General features: G+C 53.3%; 1 protein-coding gene across 1 annotated transcript; it reads left to right on the top strand.

The window, feature by feature from the left end:
• The first annotated feature begins 238 nt into the window (after positions 1 to 238).
• On the top strand, positions 239 to 20205 carry PDGFRB (platelet derived growth factor receptor beta). The gene is made up of 22 exons (XM_067305063.1): positions 239 to 287; positions 1430 to 1726; positions 2169 to 2435; positions 2650 to 2777; positions 3128 to 3302; positions 3937 to 4129; positions 4347 to 4462; positions 4992 to 5118; positions 5569 to 5780; positions 6646 to 6740; positions 7033 to 7165; positions 7874 to 7978; positions 8110 to 8220; positions 8760 to 8913; positions 10050 to 10216; positions 10501 to 10619; positions 11358 to 11480; positions 12952 to 13063; positions 13374 to 13473; positions 13593 to 13698; positions 14206 to 14444; positions 14937 to 20205. Exons 1-22 carry the CDS (start codon positions 239 to 241, stop codon positions 15085 to 15087), a joined length of 3279 nt encoding a protein of 1092 aa, XP_067161164.1. The 3' UTR covers positions 15088 to 20205.
• Positions 20206 to 21268: the final 1063 nt, after the last annotated feature.

Here is a 21268-nt window from a genome sequence, read left to right as displayed (position 1 = left end):
GGCTGAGCGAAGGTCCCAGGGCACTGCGGTCTGGGCTGACCAGGCAGGCTGGAAAACTGGGAAGAAACGTGAGGTTTCCAGCCAGGAGGAGGGAGCTGCCCCAACGCCACGGCTGCAGAGCAGGGGAGTCGGGGCGAGGCCCTGCCCGGAGCGGCCGAGGGAGCATCTCTGCCGGCCACGCTGTGCTCACCCTGCTTTGCTCTTGGCAGGACTCGGCTGCTGTGCCGCGGACCCCACCATGCCGTGCCCCTGGCTGAAGGCAACCCTTGGGCTCCTCTTCCTCACCGGTGAGTGATGCAGCTGGGGAGGTGCGCGTGGGTTTGGACCCTGCATGGGGAACCTGGCCTGGGATGCTCACCCCGGCCAGGGTGATGGGGAGCAAATGGTGCTGGGAAGCACAGGCGTTACACAGCGCCTGCCAGGCATGTACGTGACAGACAGACACACAGCCACATCAGCTCTCCGAGGCGCACGCAAGCCCGACCGTCATGTTGCGTATATGGGATGCATCCGCCCCCTCTAATGACTTGGGTTCATCAGCCCACACTGACCCAATCCTGCCACAGGCGGGATGTGAAGTCCCAGCTGGTTTCATGCCAACACATGGCTGGGCAGAAGGAGGAGACCTTCATAGATGCGCTCAGCCCTTAACAGACACCAGCGAAGCTAATGAAACCAGAAGTTATGGACGCCCCCACGGCAGGGAGGCTTCGATCAGAGCCCACGCACCCCACAGCCCCCACCCCGAGGCGATGGGGCGCCTGGCTGTGCCTGCTCTGCTCACAGCAAAGCACGGTTTCCCCACCGCTCAGGTGTGCGGAGCCCTGGGCGCTGTGCCCAGCTGCCCTGCAGAGCTTATGCCCCTTCCCAGCCCCGCTGGGACCTCTGGGCAAAGGGTGCAGCAGGGAGGACAGCAGCTGCCCAGGAGGGACACGGGAAATCATTCAGGAAGACCTTGCCTGCTCTATTGCTTCCATAGGATTTCCTGCAAGGTTTTACTTCCATTCCTTTTTCATTTTCTTTTAAATTAACATTGTTTCTGGCTAGTCTATGTCACTTCTGAAACTGTCCCTATGGAAAGGCAGCCAGCAGAGCAGGGAATTGCATCATTTCCTCCCCCCCCCCATCTCCCGTCCCCTGCTCACTAAATACACTAATGGCCTTTCCAAACCTTTGAAGGTGCCTCTGAGATCTACATCTGCCTTTACAGAGATAGGCTCATTTTGAGTCAACAGTACTGCTCTCCTTAATGGTATCTAGGGACCACCTAGACCAACTCATGGGACACAGAAAAGCCGAGGACATGAGCAAACATGTGGGGGATCCCCAGGTCACCCCTGCTTCCAGCCCTGTCCTCACCAAAAATTTCACTTGGGCCAGTGTAACAGTATCACATTCTCATCTTGCTCTTCCAAATTCCCTCTCCCAGGTCTGCTGGAGGTAACGTCTGGAAGCAGCAGGTTGCACATCGAACCCAGAGATGCTGAGATCGTCCTTAGCCTCCACAACACCTTCTCCCTCGTGTGCTATGGGGATGGCATGCTGGTCTGGGAACGGGAAGGTCAGACTCTTGACGCCTCGCTGGAGCACAAGGATGGTGTCTTCGTCAGCAATCTCACCCTCAGGAATGTGACAGGCCGTCAAACGGGGGAGTATGTGTGTACCTACAGCCCTGACCAGGCTCCAGAGTCAACAGAGAGGAAGGCTGTTTACATCTACGTTCCGGGTATGGGACAGCACATCCTTGTCTCTGTATTTCTGTGGGGGTCTAGCAACCAGGAGAAAGAGGGTCCTGAATTACTGTTTGATCTCCAAGCACCTGGCCTCCCAAAATCCTTCCCCCCAGAGGAGAGAGCTCTCAAGCTATGTTTCTGGCTTTGACATGTCTCTAGTACGTTGGGTCACAGGAGAAGCCCGCATTTCATGTGTTGGACAAGTGATGGGGGAGGCAATGGTGCTAGCTGGTAGCTGGCCATGTCTCTCTCACTCTCCCATGAGTGGCTCTGTGTTGCTGTGATGAGGAGGAGCAGGCAAGGTAGGCATACAGCATACATACAGCAGCAGTCTGGAGACAACCCGATGTTGGACCAGGGCTGGGGGGGGCACAGAGCAGCCACAGCTCAGCCTCAGGTGGCTTACTGTAACCAGCATGACCCTCTCTCCCACAGATCCCTCCCTAGTCTTCCTCCCCACAGCCGCTGAAGAGCTCTTCATCTTCATCACGGGCTACACAGAGGCTGTCATCCCGTGCCGTGTGACCAACCCGCAGATGCAGGTAACCCTGTATGAGAAGAAGGTGGAGAACCCCATCCCAGCCGCTTACGACCCACAGCAGGGCTTCAAAGGCTTCTTTGAGGACAAGACCTACTTCTGCCAGACAATTGTGGATGACCAGGAGGTGGATTCAGACACCTTCTACGTCTACAGGATCCAGGGTGAGCTGCCTAGGGCCCTTGTCTTTGTACAGCCCTGAACAAAGAATTGGTCCCTGCGCCTAAGCAGGGACACTTGAGATAAAAGGCAAACCCAGACAAATGGGGAGATCAAATGGGCGCAGAGCCTGTGCTGATAAGCAGCTCTCCCAGTGCTCCTACTTTCTTGCTCTTCCCTTCCTTTGTTATTCATTCCTGTGTTTGACATCCTCCACAGTTTCCTCTGTGAATGTCTCCATCAGTGCGGTGCAGACCATGGTGAGGCAGGGAGAAAACATTACCCTGATGTGCACCGTGAGTGGCAATGAGCTGGTCAACTTCAACTGGGCTTATCCTCGCAAGAAGGTGAGTGCTCTGGCCTCATGGTCTCTGGGCAGCTCCAGCTTTTGCACAGATGTCCTGTGGCAACCACAGATCAGTATCATAGCAGTGCTCAAGAAGCATCATCCCATGACAGAAGCTGTGGGATGCTGCTGATGCTGCTGCCATGCAGGGAAGCTTCATTCACGGGGAGATCCTTGGACTAAAGCTATCTGTCTCAGTGGCCTCTGATCAGTGCATGTACACTGTCCCCATCCCATCCAGACTGGAATCTTCTACCCCCTTCTCCTCCCTCCCCATAAGCCTGGCTCTGTAGCTCTGATGGCAGAATGTGTCCGATTTCACAGAGCGTATCTCCTGTTCCCTTTGTGCAGGCTGGGAAGGCTGTGGAGCCAGTGACTGACTTCCTGCCTGGATCCACCCATGAAATCCGCTCCATCCTCATCATCCAGAATGCAGAGCTGGAAGACAGTGGGACCTACATCTGCAATGTCTCGGAGGGCTACCATGAGAAAACAGACCGGAAAGATATCACAGTCCATGTGATTGGTGCGTTGCTGCCCACACACTCAAAGCCAGCACCCAGAGAAACCATGTGGGCATCCAGGCAGGCTCTGGGATGCCAGACTCTCTTCTCTCCGCACAGCCTCCAGCTCTCTTCCCTCCCCACCTCTGCCCTTAGTAAAGGAGGCAAAAAGCCAGTGCTCACCCCAGAGAGGCCTAATGTCATCCCTGCTCACTTCCAGGCTTCAAAAAATCCCAAATCCCCCACCATGGCTTTATGGGCCCCTCTAGGACACCTCATGGTGTGGGTGAGGGCTCTTTTGCACTGTATAGGGCCAATGCACTGCCAGCCCAAACTTGTCACCTCGCTCATCTGTGGCTCTCTTCCCTTTGTGTAATTTGAGGGAAACTGTCCCATCTCTACAAGATGATAGCCTTTCCTTGCATGTTATCTCCCCCATGAGCTCCCCTGCTCCAAAGTACAACTCTGCACCCACTCTGCCCTTGGACACAGGCCTGAGACTTTGAAGGCTGGATCTGGAGCAAGCTGCCCCACCATTGCTTGGTGTTCAGGGTGTTTTGTTCCAGATGCATGTTTATCCTGCCCTGTGCCAGGCAGAGGGGTAGAGAGGGAGTCATGTCTCTCTCTGAAGCCCTTACTCCTCCTGCACCCTCTCAGAGCGCGGCTTTGTGCGCTTCCACACTCGCCTGGCCAGCACGGAGTATGCCGAGGTCCATAAGAGCTGCGTCATCCAGGTGGAGGTGGAGGCCTACCCACCACCGAGCATCATGTGGCTGAAGAACAACAAGACATTGACCATGGAGAGCAACAGCGAGTTCACCATCTCCAGCAGGAACCTCTCAGAAACCAGGTGAAAGCCCATCTTCCCTCATCAGCGTGCAGAGAGTGGACAGGTCATGAGGCAAGCTGGAAAGAGCCAGTTGGACATGGGGTAGCCATTGAACACTGGCCTTTTAGCAAATGGATTTTGTGCATGCCACAGTTGGGTGGGAGCTGGTCCCCTCTGAGTGCTGTTGGCCCCCAGGTATCTCCCTGTGCTCATCACCCCAGGACTGTGTCTCTTCCAGGTACCAAACAGCTCTAGTCCTGGTGCGGGTGAAGCAGGAAGAAGGAGGATTTTACACCATCCGGGCTTCCAATGACGACGATGTGCAGGAGCTGTCCTTCCATCTGCAGATAAATGGTGAGGATGTGCATGCAGAGACCAGACCAAGGAGTAAGGGGGCATTCCTAGGGGGTGGCTCTGTCCTTCAATGCAGGACTTTGGGCTGAAGTCCTTGCTCCTGGGACTACAGCCCCAGAGTGGTTTTGGTCAATAAAGCAAGAAACACACTCACTTGAAATATCTTGCACTTGCTTTAAGAGCAAGGGGCAGGGAGGCAGTGCAGACACCAGTGGCTAGGTTTTTGCACCCTGTGCCAATGCAGTAGGCGCAGAGAGGGGTGGACAGCTCTCCTGATGTCCCCTCTGTGCTCCCCTCTGCTCCCCAAGGAAGTTAGACAGGGGCTGGTGCTCTCCCACCACCATCCCCCCCCCCCAACTTTTCTCTTTTTGTTGTTAGGTTTCAAAAATGAAACATGATTGAGGTTATGGGTCCTCACTCACTGTCCTTTCACCCCTGGGCCATGTTGGGGGTGCAGAGGAATCATGTACCCCTTCCATCCTGCAGGCAAAGTGGAGGATTGATTCTCACCAGTGTCTCTTGGTTTCAGTGCCAGCCAAAGTGGTGGATCTCAAGGAAAACAGCAGTGCCAGCAGTGGGGAGCAGACTGTAACGTGCTCTGCTGAAGGGATGCCGCAGCCAGAGATCAGCTGGTCCACCTGCAGTGACATGAAATGGTAAGCAGAGAGATGGAGCCCATGGGAGCAGAAAGGTTCCCACATCTGTTTTAACAGCAGACTGTTATTTTATTATATTCTGCTGGCCATGCATTGTTCGCAGCCATGTCACCCCTGCCCTCTGATGAGCAGGGCTTGGGGCTCTGCTGCAGTAGCAGACTTAGGCCCTTTGTACTATTAGTCTGTGCCTGCAAGGAAAAAAGCTGGAAAATTAATTTAAAAATGACACATGCTATGTACTGGGCCCAGGAGACACCTAGTAGCTCACAGGGATCTGGACCTATGCCCTGCAGCTCCCCAGCAAATGGTGCAAGAAGGCCAAACAGGAGAAAGGGAAGTTAGAGAATGGTGTTTTAGAGCAAGGAGATCTCCTCCACACACCCAGGCATCCTGTGGTGGCATGAAGGTCTGACTGCCTCTTACATTGCTGTATCTTTCCCACTGGGGCAGGTGCAGCACCAAGGGGCAGCCCACCCGGCTGCTGGGGAATGACTCCGCAGAGATCGGCCTGCAGACCAACGCCACATACCACGCAGAGCTGCAGGTGTACCGCGTGAACAGCACCCTGCAGCTCCATAGGGTGGACGAGCCCCTGCTGCTGAGATGCACCGTGCAAAACTTCCTGGGCACGAACTCCCAGGACATCACACTGGTCCCACACAGTGAGCACTGCGGGAGGTGTTTGAGCCAGTAGTGGGGGAGCTAGACTTTCCTCTCCATGCCTCCAGTCTGGAGATGCTGGGAGATAGGACTGTCCTCTGATGGCTGCAGTCCTCCAAGGCAGGAAGTCTGCATATTTATGCCCAAAGCAGAGCCTCCTTTGCGTCAAGTAGGAAAGCCTGCTCCAGGAGGAGCCTGGAGCCCTCCTGTCCACTGGCCGTGAACATCGCAGCTGAGCGGGGACATCCCTTAAGGGAGGCAAGAGGAGAGTGCCAGAGCAGGTCCCCAGTGGCTTGTTATTAGCCTGCAGGTCACTAGATGGTGCCACGGACCTGAACAACCATGGGCTAAACCTCCCAAATATGAGAGAATGCTCTGAGCTGAGGGCTGGAGTTACCAGCTCTTGCCCTGGACACACCAGCCCCCCAGCTCTTTACACCCTCCTGCAGTCAAACCTCTCCCAAGGTTGCAGAGAGTCCTTCAGTGGGCTGTAGCAACCCATCACCCCATTCTCCCCAGGGTGCTGGCACCGCTAGTGCCGGACAGGTCTGCCAGGGAGGAGAGGAGAGGAGAGGGACTTCCCCCAGTAAGACCTTGTCCCAACCAGAGGAGAGCCAAGGTTTGGTGTCTGCATCCATTTTAAGGCTCCATGACATACCATCAGCCCATTGTGGTCCCTGTCCCCTCCCCCCGCCCCAAGTAGATGTCTGTGGGGGATGCTTGTAGCAGAAGGGGGACAGTAACTAGAGCAGGGAAGGGGAAAGGTGCATAGAGTACTCTGTGCTCATGTCCCCTCCTTTGCCCAGGGTGCCCAGGTCTCACAGGGACAGAGGAGTCTGACTGCTGTCTCTGTGGTTATCATTGTAGCCTTGCCGTTTAAAGTGGTCATCATCTCCGTCATCCTGGCCTTGCTGGTCCTTACCGTCATCTCCTTGGTCATCCTCATTGTCCTGTGGCAGAAGGTAAGGAGGGAGCATGCTCCCAGGCTGCCGTGGTGGTGCCCCCATGTCAGGTGGTGGAGAAGAGGGAAGCTGAGAGCTCCCTGCTGCCACAGCCCCAATGCTGTCCCACCTGAGCTGGGAACCATGTGCCTCCACGGGCCTCCGCATCCCCAGACATCTGTAGGCCAGATGGGGTGGGAGGCAATGGCTGCAGGGACCACAGACTGCCTGACAAAGCCCATCCACACACCCCATGCCCTCCCTGACCCCCCAGCCTCTCAAGCCTCTCTTGCCCCTTTGCTCCCCTCTCCAGAAACCACGTTACGAAATCCGCTGGAAGGTGATCGAGTCAGTCAGCTCCGATGGGCATGAGTACATCTACGTGGATCCCATGCAGCTCCCTTATGACTCCAGCTGGGAGGTGCCCAGGGACAAGTTGGTGTTAGGTAAAGGCTCTGTGGGTCCAACCTGACAGACTCGTCGGGTTTTGGCTGTCTGGGGAGGACATGGCCAGTCTCCCAGTCTGGGGCACTGCATTGCTGGCATGGCAAAGTCAAGAGACAAGCACAGAGCCCTGGGGGAGATGCTGCCCTAGTGTGGGAACATGGGCAGGGTGAGATGCTGCAGCATGGGAAGAGGGACTGGACCTGGGGCTGAAGAAAGGGATATTTAGGCCTTTTTGAGTTTGTGATGTCTCAGTGTTAGATCCCACACACTGGAAAGGTGCAAAGGAGAGTAACCCAGGGAGATACTGGAGATAGGATGGGGCCCTTTCCTGTGACAGCCCTGGGGCAGAGGGGCTGTCGGGGGCCACTGTGGAAAGCTGGCTGCTCCCTTTGGCATGAGTCACTGACTTTCTCATGGCTATTCTTCCCTGTGACTGGCAGCTCCTTCCCTTCACAGCCAGCTAGCAACCAGCCCCAACCTCAAACATCATAGCTCACCACTGCCATCATTCCCACCAGGACAGCTGCAGCAAGATTGGTGTTGCTTTAGACAAGGGACATGGCTTTTCCAAGCTCCTCACCTCGCCTCGCCTCGCCTCTCCTCTCCTCTCCTCTCCTCTCCTCTCCTCTCCTCTCCTCTCCTCTCCAATGCAGCCTGTCCATGCAGGGGGTCATCACCACCTTTGTCTCATTGCTGTTTCTCTGCAGGACGCACTCTTGGCTCCGGTGCCTTTGGACGTGTGGTGGAGGCAACAGCCCATGGCTTGAGCCATTCGCAGTCCACCATGAAAGTGGCAGTCAAAATGCTCAAGTGTGAGTCCCCTCCAGCATCCCTCACCCCCATCCCTCCATCCAAATGCCACAAGGCCGTCTGGTCCCAGTGTGCTCCCCTCCTCATCCTGCTGGGAAGCCTTGCCTCCACTCACACCAAGTCTCCCCAACAGCCACCGCCAGAAGCAGTGAGAAGCAGGCCCTCATGTCCGAGCTGAAGATCATGAGCCACCTGGGACCTCACCTGAACATTGTCAACTTGCTGGGCGCCTGCACCAAAGGAGGTAGCTGTGCCCCACTCATACAGGGCCCTGTTTGGCTCAGGGTGCCCCGTCTCCTCTCCCTGCTGCCCCGGTCTGTGCTGCAGGGAAGAATTGTACTCAAATAGAATAATTCCTGGTTTCTGTTTCAAAATGACTTGCTGTTGCCTTAGGAAAGCCAAGTGGGGCTCCAAAAACTGTTCCTTCCAGCCTGCTTGAAGCTGAGAATGCATTTTTCAATTAACCCCCACCTCCTTCCCCAGCCACAAATTTCAAACTCCAAAAATGTTTGCTGCCAAGAGTGGCTTTTCTCTGTGACCCTAGCCAGGAACATGTCCTATGAGCTGGTAACATCCCTGGGGCAGGAAATGTGTTTTACGGTTCGAGGCTCCCCTGGGAGTGCCAGGCCCCATATGCACGTCTCAGCCCCCATAAGCTTCTCTCACATTTCTCAGACTCTGTAGAGGTGGTCTGCAAACCCCTAGGCCAAGCAGGACGAAACTCGCTGCCCCGGGAGCAAGCAGGAGAAAAGCAGGGCTGACACAGGTACTTTCTCACACCAGGGCCCATCTATATCATCACCGAATACTGCCGCTACGGGGACCTGGTGGACTACCTGCACCACAACAAACACACCTTCCTGCAGTCCTACAGTGAGAAAGCCCGGCGAGAGGCAGAGATGTACGGGAACACCACCAAGGAGGACCATGTGCAGAGGTGCCTAAAAAGCAGCACTCTCTTTCTCCCTGGTGCCAACCCCATCTTTGTCCCCACCAGAGGGAAGCTGGTACTCTGGATACCTGGGTTTCCTCCAGACCAGTAAAATAAGCTTTTCCCCTACACTGGAACACATTTGTCCACTCTATTACCTTGTGAGAATGCTCCCTGTGCCAGTCAGCCATCTCCAGATTGCTCCTGGCAAACAGTTAGAAGAGGCAATCTGTGTGTCCGGGAGGCTGTTTGCTAGCATACATGCCGGCTGCTCCATGCCAGTTGGGAACATTCCCTGGCATCGTTAACTTTACTAGCATAACCATAGCTACACATCTAGTACAGAGAGGAAAGGTTTCTCAGCATGTCTTAGGCCTTGGAGACCTCAGTTCTGCATTTTCAGGGCAGGTCTTGTTGCTACCATGCCTAAGGAAGAAGTGCTAGGAGGAGTGTAGTTGCACAAGGCTTTTAAGAGCAGAAAAATGGTCCTTCATCTGGTCACTGGCCATAAGGGGTGCAGGAGTGTCAGTGCAGTTGTTGCTTGTTCAAGGGAGAGATGCTCAGTGGGGGTGGACATACAAGCCCTGTTGACCTAAACTAGGGAGGTTTAAATGCGGACTGAGCAATGTGGGCATGCTCACTCCATTCAGCCTTCTTAGGGCTGGCCCCAGCCAGGGCGGGACTGTACACAGCTGACATGGAGGGCTTTGCATGCCTGCTCCAGCGTGGCTCTCGCACTGTCTCCACCTCACAGGTGCCCATGGAGCTGCCTGGCCCTGGCTCACCTTCCCACACTCCCCTGGCACCAAGCTCAAGTGCTGAGCTAAGCCTGTGCTCTGCCAGGCCAGGAGGGCACAAAAAGCTGAAGCCTGCAGCCAAGAACACCTGGAGACCCTCAGGGGAATATGGCACGGCTATTTAAAGCTAGCGCTGAGGCCAAACACCAGAGCTGTTTGGTGGTGGAAGGTCTTCAGTGCCATTTGCATATCTCTGTGTGCATGATGCAGGGCTTCATCCCTTGCTGGGACATTTTAGTGCCAGGGCTGAAGGTTCAGAAACTGTAGTTTCTCAAATTGTTTTCCCGTTCCCTGCATCTCCTCTGCTCCTCCAGGCCTGAACAGCTTCTTTGCTTCCCCCCATAGTCACCTCTCCTTGTCTGTTGAGAGCGATGGCGGCTACATGGACATGAGTAAGGATGACTCCCTGGATTACGTGCCCATGTCTGATATGAAGGGTGAAGTCAAATATGCTGACATCGAGTCCTCCAACTACGGCACCCCATATGAGCTGGACAGCTATTCCCCATCAGGTAACAGCTCAGCCACAGTGGGAGGGAGAAGAGCTTGTACTTGGGGCACTGGATGCTCTTGCCTGCAGAGCTGGGTGGTGCACATTACAAAGGTCACCTTTGGGGCTATTCCAGCAATGGTGACAGACGTCCTTGTGCTGGGAGCCCCCAGCTTTGCCTCTTTGTCCATGGAGCCTGAGCAACCCCTGACGGGCTGGGTCCTTCCAGCGCAGACTCCAGTGCGAGTCCGGAGGTGTGCCAAGTAACACCAGTGTGAGTCTCTGCTTGCCCTTCCCTCCCTCCAGCTCCTGAAAGAACAGACCGGATGACACTGATAAACGAGTCTCCGCTTCTCAGCTACATGGACTTGGTCGGGTTTAGCTTCCAGGTGGCCAACGGGATGGAGTTCCTGGCTTCCAAAAACGTAAGTATGTAGGCCAGTCCATGGTGTCTGCAGCGGCAGAAGCAAGAAATGCTCCACCGTGTCCTGTGGTCGGCTTCAGCTCACTGTCCCTCTGTCCATGCCAACCTCCTCGAGGGAGAAGTGGCTGTGCAATTGAAGAGCTGCTGACCACTTCTCTTTGCAAACACAGCCCTGGGGATCAGCGTGACTGTATTTGCACATGACAGCTAGCTCTGGCTTAGATCAAGCTTCAGACCTCAAATTCCCTGACTCTGAGCTCCTCCCAAGCCACTTGCAGCACAGTTGTGGTGCTATATCATCTCCTTTTACCAGGATGACTGCCTCCAAACAGTGATACTGTCTTTGTGCTAAAGTACAAGGTACTCCGCAGCAGGTCGGGCTGTCCAAACAGAGATGTCTCCTTTGCACCAGCCCACGGCTCTCCTTGCACAGTCAGCACCCGACAATCCCCTCTCCACTGGGTTATTCAAATTGCCCTCAGGAGATTTGGATGGCTGTTGCTGTCACAGGGGGAAGCAGCCCAAGGTAGCAGTGAAAACAAGGTAGCACTGCTAGTGACTGTGAGACATGGTTGTCCCTGGAGGCCATGGAGGTACCTCCAGTGATGTGAGGTGAATCCTGTCCTTGCGGTCCCAGGATGGGGCTAGCACTGGAGTTGGGCTGCTTCCCCAGGATTCTGTGGGTGCCCCTCAGTGTTCCTGCCCCTTGCAGTGACCATGGCCTTCCTCCCCCCTGCAGTGTGTGCATCGTGACCTGGCTGCAAGGAATGTCCTCATCTGCGAGGGGAAGCTGGTGAAGATCTGCGACTTTGGCCTGGCGAGGGACATCATGAGGGATTCAAACTACATCTCCAAAGGCAGCGTGAGTGCCGCAAGCCATGCAAGGCCCTTTCCCCTGCCTGCTCTCGGCCTGGCACCCGCTATGCTCTCACCCTGTGAGCAGCCTGTCCATCATTGTGCCTGGGGTGGTGGCAGGGCAGGACTCCCAGGTAAGGGTGTCAAAGGCCAACTGTCCTGCACCTGATGTGCTCTGTATGCCATGGAGTCACAGAATCACATGCCCTTACCTCTGGGCTCTTACAGAAGAACCTGGATAGCTGTAGCAAAACTAGGGACCGTGAGAGACCACCACACAGCCTGTCCTCAGGAGCAGGCCTGCATCCCTTCTCTGCACAGTGCTGTGTCCGGTCCTGAGCTGCAGGCAGGAGGAGTGTAGGGTTAGGCTGCTTGACAGTGGTGCAGTGAGTCACTGGACACTCTGGGAAGAGGTTCACAGACTTCTGTTCTAACCACTAGACCGCAGGGAAAGAGGAAGTGTTTTCCTGTGAGCAGCTACTTTCCAGAAAGACATCTCCAGTCTTTCGAGGCAGAAGAGGATGAGGGTGTAAATCAACATCCCCCAGAGCCTCCCCTGTGCCTTCAACAACAGTGTGTCCACCCCAGCCCTGGGGCATTAGGGAATGCGCAGTCTTGAGAAAAGAAAGCCATGTAATTGGCCCCATTTGGCAGACAGGGAAATTGAGGCTGGGGGAGCTGAGAGCCAGGACCCTCGAACCCCAGTCTTTAGCCACTCAGTGAACTGCTCAGCCTCCTTCCATCTGCTCCCACTCATACGGGTTGGCAGCCAGGTACTCAGTGTCCAGGGAGGGTGCAAGGCCCTTCCCTGTCCCTGTTCCCGCAGAGGGGCTGGGGTTTCCGATCCAGCTTTGGCACAGCTTCTTTTCCTTCCAAAACAGGAAACGAAACTGGGCCCCTTTGCAATCCTTCCTGGGGATTATTTTGGTATTCATTGTGCAAGCAAATCCCTTCCCAGCCCAGGAAAAGCACAGCCAGCGCTGCACACAAGCTGATCAAGTGAGGCTTCTTTTATGCATCACTCTGAATGGATAAGAGCAGGACAAAGGAACATGGATGTGTCCTGGATGTGTTCTTCAGCCCATCTCCTCCTAGCCCCATAGCCCTCTACAGCCTGGTGTCAGGTTTGCAAAGTGCAGACAGGCCTGGAGTCCCTGCCAGAGTGCCACGGTCATGCACAAGTCAGCACACTCTGCCCAAGAGTTAGGAAAAACAGATACACACCATGACAGCTCATCACGGCAGACAGGCTGCTGGCTGTCATGGAAATGGATGCAGCATGCCCTCTCTTCCCTCCTGCCTGCTGGATTCACCCTGTGCTAGGAAAGAGGAAACTGGTTCCCCCATGGAATGGCTGACAGCGACTGTGCTGAGCTGATGGGCAGCTCTGAGGGTGTCTCCTTCACTTGTAAGCTGTGTTGATACAGAAGTGCCATAATTGCAGCTGACTCTCTTCTTGTTCCATCTTTCCCTTTTAGACATTCTTGCCCCTTAAGTGGATGGCCCCAGAGAGCATCTTCAACAACCTCTACACCTCTCTGAGTGATGTGTGGTCCTTTGGGATTCTCCTCTGGGAAATATTCACTCTGGGTGAGTGCCCTGGAGATCATGTTGGTGTCCTTAGGTCTGGTAGCACATTAGCAGAGCACCTACACATCCCCAGGATACCTTCCCAAACCAAGAAAGTACAAGTCCATTTCTTATCCCCATTCCCAACCCTACTAACATCAGAGTAGCACTTTATGCCATGTTTCCTTCTTTCCCATGCTAACGTCGCCATTTGGAAGTGAAATGAAACAGAAAAGGTAAACAAGAACAGGAAACATTGGTGTAATATGCCTGATGGCATGAAGGTGTCAGTCTCCATCAGCCTCATTCGCTGCTCTCCCTTTACACCCAGGAGGGACTCCATACCCCGAACTGCCTATGAATGAACAGTTTTACAATGCCATCAAACGTGGCTATCGGATGTCCAAACCCACCCATGCCTCTGACGAAATGTAAGTGCTGTCCATATATATTTTCCCTGGGCCCACCCTGCACTAACTACAGGAGCATTTCTGCCTCTGTTTTCCCCACCTGCTAACTCACCAGCGTGCCCTCTGTTCCCTCTGATTAGCTACGATATCATGCAGAAGTGCTGGGAGGAGAAGTTTGAGATAAGACCATCCTTCTCACAGCTGGTGGTGCTTATGGGAAACCTCTTGGTGGATTGCTACAGAAAGGTATGTTCAAAGGACCCTGCATTGGAGGGACAGAGAAGGGTCAGTGCTCTGGAGAGGATGCTGCCATGGTTAGAGCTCTTGATTAGGGCTTGGAAGACCAGTGATTAGTCCCTGCTATGCCAGAGGATTTTGCTGTGACCTGGCCTGAATTAGTCTGAACAGCCAGTGAAGGTGATTAGAGCGTCCTAGGGGCATTGCTGAGACAATTGACATTGCCAGACTATTGCTGACGTCTCAACAACTGGGGACATCAAAACTGGCAGGTCCATTGAATTGAAAACCTGCCTCTGACTACTTGATATTTTGGAGCTGTGGGGTCATTCCCCTAATCACCCACTTAGGAAACATTCATGGTCTGTCTGTAGCAGAGTCAGGGTAGCTGAACCCAGCTAGAAGGTGCCTGCCCCTTTAGAAGAAGCCTAGCAGGCAGGGAAAGCCAACACAACACCAGTTTTCACTGCTCACAAGAACTTCCTGTTTCTTTGGTAACCTGCCCTGCGGGAGCAGAGGTACCAGCAGGTGGATGAAGAGTTCATGAAGAGCGACCACCCCGCTGTTGTCCGCACAAGACCCACGATCCCTGGACTGAACAATGCCAGGCCTGCTCCCAGCTCCCCTACCAGCAGCATCCTCTACACGGCTGTGCACCAGAACGGGGGCGAGAACGACTATATCATCCCCCTTCCTGACCCCAAGCCTGAGGGAATCTGTGACCTCCCTCAGGAGGCCTCCGTCAGCCGGGCCAGGTAGAAAAGTCACTCCTGAATGCACACCCTTCTCCTGGCTGCCCAAACCTGAAAATGGGGGCCTCAAGAGCAAGTGGGGAGGCTCTGCACAGGGATGAGCCAGGGTGGGTTTAACAGGAGGGATGGAGGGCAGGGTCACCCCCATCTGAGGCACTGGGACCTTGCACAAGCCCCCGGGGATGGAGATGAACCACAGGAGGTGGGAAGCGAGCTAAGACAGGGTGTCATGTTACATCCCAGGACATCATCCTGCACAGATGGGGACAAGAGACCCCACTCATGAGGAGGAGGGCACACTGGGGAGCACAACCCACAGAGCACAAATGGTTGTAAGTTGTGTGTGAGGGCTGAATAGACCCAAGCGATTTTGTCTGTCCCCCCGTGGAAAGCTACTCAGAGAGACCAAGGCATTTCTCACCCATTGGGAATCCTCTCCTACCAGGAAACTTGGGACAGGACACTTATTTCTCTCTCCCCCTTGTCCCCTTTCAGCTCTATGCTGAACGAGGTGAACACGTCGTCTACAATATCCTGTGACAGTCCCTTGGGCCCTCAGCAGGACGAGGAGCAGGAATCGGACCCGCGGCTGGGCTGCCAGGAGCCAAACATGGGGCACCACGAGGTGGAGGAGAGTTTCCTGTAGTCAGAGCTGGGCTGACTGTGTCTCCCCACAGTGAGGCCAGCTGAGGGGCTGAACCAGACATCACAGAGAGCCAAGCTTTGCACTTGCTCGTAGGGACATCCCCACCTGTCCCAGCATTTCTCCCTCCCTCCCATCTCCCAGGGTCAGGTGGGAAATTAGAGACTTTTCCCCCATTGCCATCCCCTTCCCCTATTACAAAGAGGTGGCTCAGTGCCAGCAACCCTCTATATCACTGCCACATCCTCCCCAGTGTTCAAACCACTGCTGGAGGGAGACATCTCACAGACCAACATCTTCTATTCAAGTAGAAGCCACAGGCCAGATCTCCACATGAGAGGCTGCTTTCTACCTTGCTAATATGCTCCTCCAACCTCTTCCCTCTCCACGCTCTTTACATGGCAATGAGTTTGAGCTCCTCTGCACCAGCACTTCTCTGATGGTCTCAGCACCAGCCATACTGTGGCACAGGTTCTGTGAAACGCCACCAGGACAGATGATTTCCTTGGAGCCCATCACCGGGGTGTAGAGAAGCCGTAACACCCAACTCCAGTTGCTGGAGATCAAGAGCACATTGGGTGGATTCTTCTTCAAGCACAGCCAAGGCCTGGAGAGACCAGACAGTGTCTCAGAGATATCAGATCACCTTTCTTGACAGCTCCTCTACGGTGGATAGTGCATCAGAGGCACTACAGGTACCATGGCTCTGGGCCACAGCTCTGCACCCACCTGGAGGGCCTGTCACACCCTGAACCCCTTTCTGCCCAGCACGGCACCTAGGGGTCCCAAGGGCATGCCAGGAACAGGAAATGCTCTGACAATGACTTTGTTGCAGTAGCAAACAGGGCAATCCAGTGTTGCTGTTGCCTGTGTGGACACCAAGCTAAATAGCCTCTTTTGAAGATTTAAAGAGAACAAATATATTAATCCACTAGTCAGGGCCAGTATAAGGAAGCAATATGGCTATTCATTAATCTTCTACTGCCACTGAGCCCAGCTCATCTGCTGGGAAAGCATATAACCCCATCGGCTGCAAAATCTTTATGCCTTATCTTTGGGAAGCAAAGGCTCCCTTGTGGTAGACTGTTCACCCTCTTTCTCAGGATGGGAGGTCTCACCGGTCCCTCCTGAATCATAGCAAGACTATGGGGAGCAATAAGGATGCCAGAACACCAACCCAGGGACATTGCAAAAGAGAGAGCAGGAGAGAGGTCGGAAGGCTGTTTGGCCAGGGCTGAACTCTGTCTATCACCCTGCCACTTGGAATTTTTCCATTTGCCAAAATACACAAAGGATGGTAGGTTTCAACAACAAACAGCATTTCTGCTGGCCAGGCACAGTCATTCGCAGCCTGCCAGGGACTGTGGATGAAGTGTTGTGGGGAAAGAAGCAGAGCAAGAGGAATCGGGCAAGATTCCTCTCTCTTGGAAAGGGTTTTGAAGAATAAAACGGCAGAGATCTTCCTCCCGCTTTCGCCTCCTTCCCAGATCTCACAGACAGGTCTGGGACCTCTTGTGCTCTCGGATGGCACTTGAATGAGGAGACTCAAAGCAGGAGGAACACCAGGCTTTTGAAATCAGCCGTGAGCTCCCGCTCTACGGAGAGGAAAGCTGGACCCCAAAAGCTACAACTGTGACATCAACATAGAAATGAGCAGGCTTTTTTCCAAAAGGAGAAGTTTCGCCTTGCACAGAACTCTATTCGCTGCATGTCCCTCACTCCCATTAACCCCTTTGCTGCCCTGCTTATGCACATCTCTGTGTGTGTCCTACAAAAACTGCACAGACAGGTTTGAAAATTCAGAGACAGGTTTGAAAATTCAGTCAGTGTCTTTCTGGGTTTCAGCCACCTCAGAGTTATTGAGAGTTCTTTTTTCTTGGAAAATCTGAGACCTTTGTCAGAAAACCCCAAGAAAGATAGTTTCTGTCTTAAGTTGTCAATCATTGCTAGTTAGTAATGCTGCCATTTATGCAGCTAAGAGGAGCAGATATTTTGTGGGCTGATATCATTGGTAAAATGTGAACATAAGAAATAGCACTTTTATTAGTAGCCAGTGGAGTATATTTTCAACCCATATAGTCAGATTCCCCTTCATCCATAGGGATCACACTGTGAATGACAGCTGTTTTCCATGCTCTGTTGCTCCTGCTTATAACAAAGGAGCCACTTTCTGTGGTCATGCTTCAAAGAACAATCCTTACCACAAGGAAGAAATAACACCTGAGATCTTTGGAGTCAGACCACTTAATTTTTCTAACTTCTAAGGTGCTTCGTAGGATCCATGTCCCTGCAACTTGAGCCCATGGGATGCCACATCAGATCATCCTAACAGCCACTGTCTGCACTAGCTCCATTTTGAATTTGTCCTTCTCTATCAAGGGTGACGAGAAGTAACCAGTGCTCCAGGGTAGGTCAAATCAGGACCTCGCATAGGGCATTAGTACGTTCTGATCTGTGCTGGAATTGTCTTGCCTGGTGTAGCTTTGGCTAATGTTCGCCTTTTCCCAGTCACAACATACTGGTAGTTTGGCGTCATCCCCTGACTGATCTAGGCACCCACGTCTTTCTACTCTTCTGGCATTTCTAACTGAGATACTTCCTGCTGTTCCAGACATTGGATCATCAGCACATTTTTTTAAAAAACTTGTTATTTTTGGGCTGGACTGACTAATAAAAATATTCAATGCTTTTGGTCTCAAGAGCAACCCTGGAGAACCACTTCTACTACCTCCCTCCAGCCCAAAGATTTCCCCATCAATTAACCCCTTCTCACCCTCCTTTGGGACATTTCCTTATTCACTTCGCAATCCCTGCACTAAACTCCATGCTCTACAAATGAATTACTAATTTTTCACTATCAAATGCTTTTCCACAGTCCTGAAAGCAATTTCTTCTCCCTCAATAGGGAACTCAGGTATCCTCTCCTATTGTTTGGGCATTTGCTACGCTTGGATAGCTATTGCATTTTTATCCCATTTGTGCATCTATTTTAATTATCCTTTGCACCTGTTCTGGTTGCTGATAGGGTCAGACTTGTCAGCAAATTGCTGCTAATCTCACTTCTCTCTCCCTCCTTAACATCGGTACGCCAATCTCTTTGCATTATGGTACCATCCTCAACTCCAGAGAGGTATGACCAAATATTTGCCTTTGGCCCCGGGATCACAAGGGCCAAGTCTTGCACTTTGCGGTACTTTCCTATGCTAATTTGGCTATTCCTATAACCCCTTAGTGAGGGCATGCACACACACCACAGGGAGTAGATCTCAGCCCAGGACAGAGCAGTAGCTCTGGCTGCTGGCACAAGTACCCTGGCACTGGATGCTGCCTGGTACTGGTAATGAACTGGTAAGCTCTGCACCAGCGATGGCTCCAGCTATGCAACCCAGTAGCCCCAGCTGGGTTTTGCAGGGCTTTGCAGGGGCACAGGCTTCCAGCAGCTCTGAAAACAAGCTCACTCCACGCGGGGAGCCAGATCCAGCCCTATCTCCCTCTCTCTCTCTGCTTCTGACATTCCAGTCCCCGCACAGTCCGATGGGTGAAGGCTGTGGGAAATGGTTGGTTGTTCTGGGCCAGTCAGTTTGGTAGCCATAATTTCTCCGGAGAGATTCTGAAGAGAACCAGTCCCTCCGAGTTTTTAGTTTCGATGATTAGCATTTTTGTTCAGCTGCATTTTCATGTTCAGAGGTGGACCCAAACTGAGACTTTTACTCACGGCCCAGATCCCCAGAAGGGACACGTGCCACAGCTTGGGCCCACCTCTAGTGCAATATCTTTTATTTGTAGACCGTATTTTACTCTACAGCTGTTGCATTGTTATCAGCACCAATATATGCATAATCCTACTGCCAGTCACTATTTCATATGTGCCTAAGTGTATCCCAGAAACTAATGTGACACTCCGGTGTCTCTTTCCACGTTTAAGATACGTCTCAGACTGATGTGTCCTTCTCTCCTTGGTTTGCACGTGTTACTATTTTTTTAAGTGAGAGTGTCATGTTTAGTGTTTGTTTGCGTTGTGTTATGAAATCTAGAGCACAGTGGACTTTACTTATAACTAAATTGTCTCTGTTCACCTGTCAAGGGGACTGTGGTGGAGTCCCACGGGGATGGGAGACAGAAGTGCAATGCAGATGTGCAGCCAGAAGGAAGTTAACCAGAAGTGGGAAATGGCTCTTCCCCTTCTTCCCAGTCAGGTCTCACCAGCTCTCCAGGGTGGGGAGACACAGCACCGCAGATACAGGGTACTGGGCAGTGGGTTAGGTTTTGGCTGTGGGGAAATCCAGGGTCCGCCTGTGTAAAACTGGGCAGATATGGAGAAGGGGATTTCACAGACATCTCCTTTTGGGGGCTTTTTCTAAAATGGGATGTCAGCTAATGCGTTATGGAGGCAAACACCCTGCTCCAATGCACAGGCGCTAGGGAAGGTCTCCAGCTGGGCTTGGTGCCTACTTCGAATCCCGGGATCAGCGTGGCCAGTTTGCAGTGCAAATTGCACAGCCTCATGCATGCCCACATGGACTGGAGAGCAGAGGGCTGCCAAGTCAGGCCCAGGGAGCACAGCTGCAGCCTGGGGTCTCTGGGACATGCCCAGATGGATCCAGAGGGCTCTGGCAAAGGCAGGGGAACTGCTCCAGTTTAGCCCAGGCGGCACTTGGAGAGATGGCTCTTCTTGCTGGACTGCAAGGAGGCAGGAAGGCCAGCTGGAGCGGAGGGTGTACTGGGAGGCCTGCAGTGTCCCACTTGTTCTTATCCCTTCCTCCTTTATGGAGCACACAGAAGCTACAAAGGCCTGCGAAACTTGCCCAAAGCGTGCTCGCTGCCCTCTCCCCCCCACTGTGCTAATCAGCTGGGATCATGCTGTTACTCTGCAGCATCCCTGAAGGGAAACAGCACCTGCCTCCACACTGTCTGCCAGAAACCATCCTGGGGCAAGGAAAAAAACAGAGTTCAGACTGAGGTACCAAAGAGTTAACATTCTCCTAGGTTTACAGATGTATTTGTAGGACTTGTACTATGTCACATCTATAGCCATGAGATATTATTTTTATGCTGTAAACTTTTACAAATATGTTTTTAAAGAAAAAGTTTAAAATTAAAGGTGTTTCTTCTTTTTGCAAAGTGTCATCTCCTCCTTTGTTTGCCTAGTTTCAGCTGCTTCCACCTGCATCCACTCATATGGGTTGGGAATACAGCTTAACTGTATCATGGGTGAAGGCTAAGCATGTTAATACGCTGTGCATGACCCCAACGCTTAGCAAAAGCCAAGCTGGAAACCAGGCAGAGAGAAGCACAGTGGGGCAACAGCTGAGCCCAGGGATGTGGAAAGGAGCAGGGGCTGCGAACAGGGCGGGATCTGCCCCAGCTCTCTGGTAACAGGCCAGCCTGTGGGTCATGCTGCACTGAGTGGAGGTGAGTGGATGGAAGGACAATCAAGCTATCGGAAGATGCACCAGAAACATGTGCATCCTGAACCCCAGCGCTGGGGGCTTGCCCACTGCTGGGTCTGGGCTTGGGTCCAGGTAGGGATGTGGGTCTGCCAGGCTGGAGCAGCACGGGATCGGAGGGAGGTGTGGGAACGCCACAGCGCAGTTGATTTTTCTCCATAGTGTGATGGCTCAGGGCAGCGGGAGAGAGGGGGGCTAGCAATGGGAGCAGGGCACCAGCAGGAGTCATGGTGCACAGAGCTCCTCATGTCTGGCTCTCCTCTGAGCTGAGTTCTCCTCCCCTCCTTCTGGGAGGATCATTTACCCTCTAAAGATGAAACCCCAAAGTGCTGGCTCCCCACACTATCACCCTCTCATCCCAGGTCCTTCTGACTCTCTTCTTTCCTCCTGCTCTCCTCACCTTCCTCCTGCTACCACCCCAAAAGTGCTGCAGTTCCCCAGCCACATGGGAAACAGTCACCTCCTGGAGTCCAGCCCAAAGCTGCCTCCTCTCTGTGGCTCCGCTAAAACTGCTCCTCTCCAAAACTACCCCAGACTGCTGAGCAGAGCCGTTTGCAGCCAGCTTGGAGCTGTATGCTTGGAAAGGCTGAGGCTGCTGTACAAAGAGGATTTTGAACTGAGGCTCAAATATATTGACTTTGTCCCAATTTTCAGGCTGTGTGACGCTGCCCCAGTGCAAGTCCTGGCCAGCAGCAGTCATGCCTGTTTGCACAGGGATTCATACACCCCGGCTGCTA

The sequence above is a fragment of the Apteryx mantelli genome, chromosome 14 (genome assembly GCF_036417845.1).
Source record: "Apteryx mantelli isolate bAptMan1 chromosome 14, bAptMan1.hap1, whole genome shotgun sequence".
Classification (NCBI taxonomy): domain Eukaryota; kingdom Metazoa; phylum Chordata; class Aves; order Apterygiformes; family Apterygidae; genus Apteryx; species Apteryx mantelli.
The sequence above is the reverse complement of the archived record's forward strand: the minus strand, read 5'-3'. Positions and strand labels throughout refer to the sequence as shown.

What these genes read in the sequence shown, in the direction of transcription:
- PDGFRB (XM_067305063.1), top strand. Translation starts at nt 239, where the DNA reads ATGCCGTGCCCCTGGCTGAAGGCAACCCTTGGGCTCCTCTTCCTCACC. An exon ending in CATCACACTGGTCCCACACA is followed by an intron (nt 5,781 to 6,645) that starts GTGAGCACTGCG and finishes TTATCATTGTAG; the next exon opens with CCTTGCCGTTTAAAGTGGTC. An exon ending in TGGTGGATTGCTACAGAAAG is followed by an intron (nt 13,699 to 14,205) that starts GTATGTTCAAAG and finishes CTGCGGGAGCAG; the next exon opens with AGGTACCAGCAGGTGGATGA.